Source organism: Vitis riparia, chromosome 11, assembly GCF_004353265.1.
Source record: "Vitis riparia cultivar Riparia Gloire de Montpellier isolate 1030 chromosome 11, EGFV_Vit.rip_1.0, whole genome shotgun sequence".
NCBI lineage: Eukaryota > Viridiplantae > Streptophyta > Magnoliopsida > Vitales > Vitaceae > Vitis > Vitis riparia.
The window spans coordinates 3,196,363-3,206,853 of NC_048441.1; the positions used below are offsets into that span (position 1 = coordinate 3,196,363).

The following is a 10,491-nucleotide window of genomic DNA, read 5'->3' on the forward strand; positions in this document are numbered from 1 at the left end:
TGAATTAATAAATAAATAGGTTAACTTTTAAGATAAAAAATATTTTTTTATTTTAACTTTATTTAAAAAAAAAATTCAAAGCATTCAAAAAAAAAAAAAAAATTCATTTAGTTATCCCCTTGCAAAAAGATGTACTTGAGAATATGTAAATTTTTAAATATTCTAAATTTTTTAAAAGTAAAAATAGAAAATAGCTAATTTTTAACCCCTTTGCCAAACGGACCCTTAAGCGAGAGCCGCTGTTTATGACCGCCTTTCCTCCTCTGCAATTTCTATATGCAATTTCTGCAATTTCTGCAAAATCAACCCTCTCTATGGCTCGAGTCCTATTCCAAACCCTAACCCTAACCAGACTCTCCCTATCGCCCTCCTGCAAACCCCCACCGTTGATCAGCGTCCTCACCGTCCGGCACCGCTCCAACCGGTCCGGCAAAGCCCAGCTAATCGAGATCAACCTCGAATCGGACAGCGGGGACGTCGAAGTCATGGGCATCCGAAGACTGGAGGACGCCATCCATCGCATCATCGCCCAGAGATTGGCTCCCGATTGGCTTCCTTTCATCCCTGGATCGTCATATTGGGTGCCCCCAAGTCGCCGTCAATTTGATCTTCTGAAATGCATGGGAAAATTAGCTAGGGAGATGTCGGTGGAGGATGCCTTGGCGGTTACCGCCGTTCGTGGATGGCCGTCGCCCTCTTACTTCATTCAAGGTATGGTGAATTTCTTTATGCACTCAGTTTGGTTGCCGAGTGTTGGGTTTGATGTTATTCTATTGACATAGAGTTGTGTTTATGCCGCATTTGTGAATGGTCTTTAGTTTGTTCTGATGTTGAATGTTTGGGTTATGTTTGTGCTGTTTGGTCTCTGAGAAAGTTGAGGAAAGAAGATAATTTTTTTTCCTTGGAGGATAAAACTTGAAACGAATGGACAAAAAGAAAATTTCTTTTATTAGATAGTTTTTTGAGCTCCATTTTCCATAGAAACTAAGAAACAACAGACAAAGCAAAATGGGGGCGCAAAGTGATGAAATTTCGTTGCAGTCTCTGCGGTCAAGGGATAGCCTTTATCTGCTTATTTTATTCATGGTGTGGTGAAATTTGTATCTGTACTTTGTTTGTTTGCTGAGAAAGTTGAGGAAAAGAAAAGAAAAAAAATAGATTTTTGATCTTATCCCACGGAGGAAATGGTCAATTCTGCATTGAGTATATTCTATTTATCCAACATGTGAAAATAGTATTTGCTATTTCAGTTTGATATAATGTTGAAAGTATTGCCTATATTTGTGCTGATTTTGGTTTCCAAGGAATTGCAGTTAAACTTTTCCCATACGAAAAGATTTGGAAGATAAAACATTGAAATAAAGGGAGTTAGAGATCATTTATTTTGTTTGAAAAGTTCTTTAAAGATAAAACATGGAATAAAGGGAGTTAAAGATCATTTATTTTGTTCGGAAAGTTCTTTAAAGATAAAACACGGAATAAAGGGAGTTAAAGATCATTTATTTTGTTCGAGAAGTTCTTTAAATTCTATTTTTCCAAACAAGCAAGCAAAGTGTGGTTGGTTCCAAACAAACCAGAAAAGCAAGGGCAAGGTGTGGTTGGAGTCCTTGTGGTGGGCACTCAGAACCCGAGGTTTGGATCCCATGGAGAGTCTGAAGGGTTCAGCCACGGAAGGTTCCTCAATTATATATAAAAATAATAATAATGATGATGTTAGCCTGTGATTTAGTCAATAAATGGAAACATTCTTCACTGGGGTTGAGTGGAGCTGAATTCTAAAAGTTGATTGCTGGGTACTCTTGGCAATCTGTTGGCTGACCTTATAGTGATGGCAAAGTATCTGCTAACCTTGTGTTGGTGTTGAGGCAGCGTTTGGTAGCAGGTAATTGTTTTCTGGTTTGTAGCTAAGATCCCATTTCATGCAAGAGGTCCTTCACTTAGGAGGTTCCTTATGATTGGATGGAAGAGTCCATTTGGTAGTGTTTTTGAAGAAAAATCATGTGTTTGGAAAAATTCAGGAAACACTTTTTTTGAAAAATTGCTTTTAGTATTAAAAAATCACTTATAGTGTTCTTTGGGAAAAATACTTGATATATGATTTTCCTAAAAATACTTCTAGAGGAAACACTTCAAATAAAAAACTGCCGAATGCACTCTAAGTAATGGAGTAGTAGATGGTCTAGCCAAAGGGGTCAGATTATTTTGTTGGAGTTTAGAGGTCATTTCTATCTTTTGATGACACAGTAAGCAAGGACAGCTTTATCTTTCCAGCTTCTCAGGGTGCTTCTTTATTTATTATTTCTTGTGTACAGGTCTGCCAGTTGAAGCTGATCTTCTCTTGATATCTATTTGATTCTCTATTTTAATATACTCCTTATCACTAAAAATTTTGAAAAAAAGAAAAAGAAAAATCAAACATGAGTGTCTAGGTTCTTTCTTTTTCCCCTTTCTCTTTGCTCGGTTTTTTTGCAGCAAATAGAGGTTAATGAAGCATTTCTCTTTTTAATTAAGTGTATCGATTTCAGAGAATTATAGATTGATTGTGAAATGATTCTTTATCTACATGTTGTCTATGAAGGTTTGATGTCATTAGTGATGTAGGATGACCCTAGGATGGTTGCCTACACTCAAAGTAGGTGGGCTAGGATTTTTATTTTTAGGGTGTAAGGAAAAGAACAAGGAATAAAGCTTATGGTAGAGAAAAAATAAAGAGAAAGAAGAAATGACGAAGATAAGATAGAAACTTTAGAGTCTCACTAAGGCCTTCTAAGAGTTTCACCTGGAAGAAAATCAAAGGAATCTCACTTAGAAGAAAATTAATGCAGTCTCACCATTGAGGATTGCAACACTTGTAATGAAAAAACATAATATTATTATTATCAATCCATTCATTACTTTGATTTATATTGATTAGCCTTATTTATAAGCTTTTCTAAGAAATCCAAAGTCTACTAGGATTCTAATAACCTATTATGATTTTAATTCTAATTATAACATCCAAAGTCTATTAGGATTCTAGTAACCTATTATGACAATAATTTTAATTATATTATAATCTAACTAGCTAATCGTAATTTGACTATAATAAATACTAATCCTAATTTAATTCCAATTAATACTAATTCTAATTTAATTCCAACTAATATTAATTATACTTAAAGTTTATTTATGTGTTCTCTTTCCTCCTTGAATAGACTTTAAAAGACTTTTCCCCATCAATTCCTCCCAACTTGAAAGAACTCAGCTCGAACGAGTTAGATGCTTGATACAATTCATAGAGATTAGACTTAAGCTTCTGAAAATCTATTGTTGTAATCCATGTATTTTCATAGTGTGGTTTGCCTCTCCATTTCACTAAAAATTTATCATATCCACCTTGTCGAGTAGACACAAGATGATCTTTAAGAACATTCTCTATCTCAAGACGTGGGCTAAGATTAGGTGGCAATTAAAGATCCAATTCTTCACTTAGCTTGTTTTGATGACCATAGTAGACAAACAATTCTTCCATTAAATATTGAACTAAAATGCAATTTTGAAGGAAATTCTAACAAATACACATTCTCACCTAATCGTTTTAGCACTTAAACTGGACCCGTTTTCTTAGTTTACATTTTGTGATATGTGCTCGGATGAAATCTTTTTGGACGTAGACGAACTATTACTAGACCACCTTCTTGAAATTGAATATATCTTCAATGTGCTTCTATTGCCTCCTTATAGTTCTCATTACTAATTTTGATTTTGTCTCATACCTTTTCGAATTGACACATAGTAAGCACCATTTTTGGTTGTGCATCCTTTGGTTTTTTAATTGGTGGGACTTTTCGAACAAAGGATCTTCTTACGCCCATTGTGTATGAGAGTATATTTATTTTTGTAATTGTCATGCTGACCTCTTCAATCAAAAAGCCAAAGTCTTCTAAGTAAATATGACTTACTTTTATTGGTAAGACTTTACACCATATAGACTCTTCAAAGTCCTTACCAAAAAGGAATGTAATCAAGCAGCAACAACTTATCGGAATAGAGGAGTCACTATCTCATGCTACTTGCAATGGATTTGGATGTCTCTTTATTTTAAGGTTTAGCTTCTCAATGAGCTCTTGCACAACTATGTTCAAACCACTACCTCCATCAATGATCATGGTACGTAACTTCCCTTGGCAAGAAATAAGTATCTGGAAAATGCTAGTACGCCACTAATCTTCTTCTCTTTTTACCTTTGGGATAGCTAATAAAGGGCGCACTACAAGCCTATGTCCTTCTGTCAAACTATCATAGTAATCACATTCTTCACTAAGTTCATCTTCATTGTGGGTCTCTTCTTCCTTTGGGTAACTCTCAATTCAGATTCTGGTTCTTCAACACAAAAGTGTAAACCTTTGCTTGGGCACACAATAGCATAATGACCATACCCATCACACTTAAAGCATAAAGGACACATCTACTTTTCTATCTCTAATACTCATTGAAGTTTTACCCTTATTACCATCTTTATTAGCCACATTCGAAGTTTGTTGATTGTTGCCCCCACCATTCGCATGATTAGAAGTTTTGAAGCTTGATGTGCTTAAAGGTTTGCTTGCTATTCAGTTGGAGAAAGTGCTCCCAATTTGTGAACTTGGACGTTTGGAAACTCAAAACTTGAGGCCTTCTTTTGTTTTAAGGGCTAGTTGATAAACATCATCTACGGTATGAGTGTGTGCAACTATCATCTCAAGTTGAATCTTTATTTGAAAGCCAACTCTATAACGGGTTGCAAGTTGAGCATCACTTTCCTGTATTTGATATCGAATGCTCAATTCATAGAATTCTTTTGTATATTCTTCAATGGACTTGGTACATTGTTTAAGGGAAAACAATTTTGTGAACATGAGTTGTTCATAATCAATTAGGAGAAAGTGCTCCTTCATCTTCAACTTCATCTTGTCCCTTGTGTCTATAGGTGTTGGCCAATTCTATGAAGTTGATTCTCGATGTTATAAACGTGTTGCTACTTTCAACTTTGCCTTCACAAAATGAATTTTTCTATTTTCAGGCATTGCATACCAATCAAAGTAATCTTCCATCGACATAATCCAATCAAAAAAAGTTGTTGGATTTAATTTTCCATAAAATTCAACAACTTCAAGGCATGCCTTTTTTGTCACATCATCATCTTGTTCAAAGAGTTTGCCCCTTTTTTGATTCCTCATCTTAAACTTGCCTTGTTCTTCATGTGATCAACTTGGCGATTGTCTAAACTGATGGCTTGCAGTCTCATCTTCAATTTGTCGTTTTTTTTACTCTTTTCTAATAACTTCATAATCTCATCAAGTTTGTTATTTAGTTGTATTATTGCATCTTGATGGGATTATTGTGTGGTTGAAATTTCCTCCTAGCGTATTGTTGCAACATCTTAATTGTTAGAAGTATTTTTGAAACTCGTTCTTGCATAAGTTGCTCCGCTCCTCGATCGCATATACCTTCAAGCCAAGAACTTTCGCTCTAATACCAAAATTGATGTAGTACAACCCTAGGATGGTTGCCTACACTCAAAGTAGGTGTGCTAAGGTTTCTATTTTTAAGGTGTAAGGATAGGAACAAGGAATAAAGTTTATGGTAGAGAAATAATAAAATTAAAAAAGAAAATAGAGAGAAAGAAGAAATGATGAAGAAAAGATGGAAACCTTAAAGTCTCTCTAAGACTTTCTAGGAGTCTGACCTAAAAGAAAATCAATGGAGTCTCACAATTGAGAATTGTAACACTTGCAATAAAAAAAACATCATATTATTAATATCAATCAATTCATTACTTTGATTTTCATCGATTAGCCTTATTTATAGGCTTCTCTACAAAATTAAAAGTCTACTAGGATTCTAATAACCTATTATGACAATAATTCTAATTATATTATATGCTAACTAGCTAATCCTAATTTGACTCCAACAAATACTACTCTTAATTTAATTCTCATTAATGTTAATTCTAATTTAATTTCAACTAATATTAATCCTACTTAAAGTTTATTTATGTCTTCCCTTTCCTGCTTGAATAGACTTTAAAAGACTTTCCCCCCATCAATTAGCTTTTAGATGCTTCAGCTGATATGTGTTATTGGAGCTTCTGAAATTTCTGATTATGGTTAAATGGAAAATGATACTCTTACAACAGTTTGGTTGAACAAATAGTTGAAGGCAAATGGTAATTTTCTAAATACCACTATGGTAAAAGGGCAAGAGTACACTAACCTCCCTTGAGGTTTAGAGAAAATTGCAGAAACTTTTTCTCAACTTTGAAGTGGTTTCTTTATCCTAACCATAGGAAACTCTCCTTTTATGGTAATTGACCATCAAACCTCAGGCAGACAGTGAGTGTAAACCTGGTTATTGCTCACCTTACCTGATTTTTATGAACTGTCTAATCACTCGGCCAAAATTGGAAATCAAAACTTATTACTTATAAGTTTGTCAAATCAGAGAACTTGATATAATCTTGCACGCCGATACAAGTTGTTGCACTTGATGTTTTTCTTTGATTCCAGTGAATGTGGGCTGATAGAACTGATTCCAATTATTGTCTTCATATGTTTCTTTGAATGAAGATGATGCATCCGAACATCATTCTACTGCAGAGAATGATGAGGTGGAGGCCGAGGCCGAGGCCGAGGTAAAGGCGCAGAATGATTCACAGAACACAGACACAAAGAACACATCTCTTCTGATAAAAAAGAAATAGAACACATCTCAATCAGAGGATGGCGAAGGACGAGCATTGTCTCTTGACAGAAGTATGTGAGTCTCCTTACTTTAGCTGTTACAGGGTGCCTTTTTTTTTCCAAATGGTTTGACCTTAACATAGTACTACTAGTTTTTAGGTGATGAAGCTTACATTGCACAATATTTCATCATATTTTCTGTTACTATATAACCTTAAAACAATAGTGATATTGCCAAATTTTGCAATATATGTTTTGGCGTGCCCATCAGTAGTTCCACTTAGCAGAGCATTCTATATGGTTGTGTGAAATTTTAGAGTGTACATAGATGACTATTCTATAAACATCATAGGCTCTGTGGATTGGTTGATCTCAAAGTAGCTAGAGGGAGGTTGTTTTGTTGTATTCTCTCTTCCTTTTTGCTTTCCTAATGACACTTCTTGTATGCATCATAAGTGCTTTAATATATCTTATTCTTTTACTTATCAAATAATAATAAATGGTATCATTTGGGATGTGCAGGCTCACTTTTCCTATGTAGATATTTGCCAAAAAAAAGAAGGAAAAGAAAAGGGAAGCTGGGCTGAGGAAAGGGGGGGAGCAAGCAAATGGGATATGTCTGTACAGGTTCAAACCCCTAAACTCGTTAGTCTCGGGGGTTAGGTATTCCATGTTCTTCCCTTATATGTTATCCAACTCGCCCCAATTGCCCTTAATGTTGCCTTATTGATAATGTTCTCTCCCTTTTACATTTATATTGTAAACGGAATAAGATTTTATTTTTTTTCCTCCATTTAATCTGTGTGATTGGGGTTCAGTGTTGAATTAGGGCTGATGATGCTGCAATTTATTTTACCACAAAGTATTGATATCTGATCATTTGGTTTCCTATTAGGTGAATAATGAGAAAGCCTTTGATTCTGCAAACTCAGAAGGGTTTGAAGATATCACAAGTAGATGGAAAAATGAAATCAGGAATCAAAGCAGCTGCCTATATGTAATGCCATCACAAATTTTTAGACAACATTTCATTGGAAAAAAAAAAACAAAAAGCTATGACTATCTATATATTGCTTGCATATCTACATAGTTTTTTATTTGGTTACAATAATATGATTTAAAATAGGCTAATTATGTAATTTAAACAAATCCAAAGCTAATTTGTTATAATAGGATTATTTGAACTTTTTTATCCACAACCCTCAATTATTCCGATGGAAATGACCTAAGTCGATTTAAATCAACTTGGTCTTCTCTTTTCAAATTCAATTAATTCCATTTGATTAAATAAGTTTGATTTTAATACTGAAAATTTAATCATCCCCGCTCCTCCCTATCCATGTTTTCACCACGTCCACAACTTTTAACATAATTTTTGTCACTTGTTTTCATACCAAATGGTATGGGGGTACGTGAAAAAAAATAAAAAGATATTGGTATGGTTTTGTTGTAGTTTTGAATATTATGGCCACATTCATCACTTTTATGACTAATTTAAATTCAATCTGGATTAAAAAACAATCAACTCAAAGTTTAATCCAATCTGACATCTGACGTAAAACACTCAACCCAAATTCACTTAACCTCATATTTTTAAGTTTGGGGTTGAGTTTAGGTTATTTAGGTTAGACTCGAATTGTTTAGGTTAGTCGGGTTGTATAATTCAAAATTTATTTATAATATTTTTAAAAAAAAAACTTTTTTCTATCTATTTATATGAAAAATTAAATAATAAGCAGGAAAAAAAATTTAAGATAGCAGCAAAACAAAACATATATATATATATATATATATATATGATATAATATAATTTTATTTTTTAAAAAAAATATAAAAATGAATATTATTATATAGGATAATATATATTATAAATATTATAAAAATATAAATCGAGTTCAAAGGCTCGAAGCCAACTCAAATTGGAAAAACCTAACCGAAACTCAGTTTTAATATTGAAAATGATTGTCCAAACTCATCTAAATATCGGATTAGGCTCGAGTTGAGTTAGATCAACCCACTCAAGTTACACCCCTATTGAATATTAAAAAATGATATCAATTACAATATGTTATGCAACATGTATAACTTGACATTCTTTTATTTATATCTCATGTTTTGATATCTTAATTTTATTTTTCATATTTTGATCAAATTTGGTTTTACCGGTCCCATACATTTACGTCATTGATGTACATTTTATCGTACATTTTCAATTGAGAAAATTTAAAATTACGTAAGTTCATACCCTACCATTTTCCTGATCATGGATTCATGGTTTCAATTTGAAGAGTTTTATTCCCTATGATACAAATTTCTCTTTTGTTTGCCACTTATTATCAAGTTACCATTCAGAAACTTCTCTCAATAGTCAATCCACAGAGGGCAAAAGCTTTTCAAAATATTTCTTATTTTTATTTTTATTTTTTCATTTTGAAATCCAAATAATATCCATTCAAAAAACGTAAAAATTCTTATTTTGAGATATTCCGGCCATTCCCTTAAAAGGAATGCTTAGAATTTGATATCTAGAATAGAGATGATAATGGAGTAGGTTTTTCGAGTACCCGCCTCATCTAATCTTCTCTTAATGGGATAAGTTTGAAATTTAAATAAACCGATTGTGAGTTTGAGAGTTTCTTTTTTAAACCCCGAAACAAGATGGGTTTAGATATTACCTTGTTATTTAGAATTTCTTATACCCACCTTGGCTTATGTAATTTTTTTTAATATGATAAGAATTATTTTAAATAAATGAGACAGATTTAAGATGAGGGTCACCGGTCTTAAACCTGCTCCATCATCCCTATTTGAAACCAGAGGAAAAAAAAAATTAAAATTTAATAAATGAAAAAAAAAAGTTTAAAATTTCAGATGGAAAAAAATTATATATATAGATTTTTTTTAATCTTTCTAATGTTGGTAATTTTTGTAAAATATTTTAAAACCATAAGTTGTAATTAAAAATAAAGAAAACGGTTGTTTCAAATGATATTTTAGGAATATATCCATTTTATAATTAACGCTTATGAAAAAAATTTGCTAGTTTGTAAAAGAACTTTTTTTTTCATATTTACCTAAATATAGAAAAAAAAAACAAAATTTAATCTTTCTTATGTTTGTAATTTTAGTTAAATATTTTGAACCGTAATTTCAAGTAGTAACTAAAAATAGAGTAAAAAGGTTATTTCAAATAATATTTAGTTGCAATAAATCTATTTTATAATTACACTTATGAAAAAAATATTAGTTTATAAAGAGAAAAAAAAAATACTTTTTTCATATTTTTCTTGTTGTACCTAGGAAGCATTAATGCAAGTATATTAAAAGAAAACACAAAAATAAAAGTCATTTAAATAACATAAAAGGTACATGAAATTTTAACGTGGTTCAATTAATCATACCTAATTTCAAGGATGAGAAAGAATATTTTATTATATGATAGAAAATACAATAGAGGATAAAAATTAAATACGATTATTAGGTCTCTTTGTATCTCTACTCTAAATCATGACTCCTTTTACTTCCCTAGGCATCTCTTACTCTTCCTCACAACGATGCCTAGTGAGTAGTGAGTTTGAATGTTTTACATTTTTCTTCACATCTCTATCCCCATTTTCTCTTTCATGATTTTTGTTCGCTCATGAGGTAAAATATTGACAAAAATGTTCCACTAGTTTTCCTTATTTGATAAGGAATCTAATTACAATCACATATAAAATTAGAAAATATTTAATATAATATTCCTTTTGCAAAAGAAGTATATTCTAAATAGGAATTTGAGACACATTCC

General features: G+C 32.3%; 1 protein-coding gene across 2 annotated transcripts; it reads left to right on the forward strand.

Moving 5' to 3' along the window:
* Positions 1-242: 242 nt before the first annotated feature.
* LOC117925675 lies at positions 243-7,556 on the forward strand. Of its 2 annotated transcripts, none has more exons than XM_034844743.1 (3): positions 243-711; positions 6,588-6,777; positions 7,224-7,556. In XM_034844743.1, the coding sequence occupies exons 1-2, from the start codon at positions 246-248 to the stop codon at positions 6,719-6,721; spliced, it is 600 nt and encodes a 199-aa protein (XP_034700634.1). In that variant the 5' UTR covers positions 243-245; the 3' UTR covers positions 6,722-6,777; positions 7,224-7,556. The 2 variants fall into 2 exon arrangements, with proteins under 2 accessions (XP_034700634.1, XP_034700632.1); XM_034844741.1 differs by having other exon boundaries at positions 6,588-6,773; positions 7,224-7,536.
* Positions 7,557-10,491: the final 2,935 nt, after the last annotated feature.

Bases quoted from the DNA above. Each gene is read 5' to 3' on its own strand.
- LOC117925675 (XM_034844743.1), top strand. From the start codon at position 246: ATGACCGCCTTTCCTCCTCTGCAATTTCTATATGCAATTTCTGCAATT. The intron at 712-6,587 runs GTATGGTGAATT...CTTTGAATGAAG, and splicing joins GCCCTCTTACTTCATTCAAG to ATGATGCATCCGAACATCAT.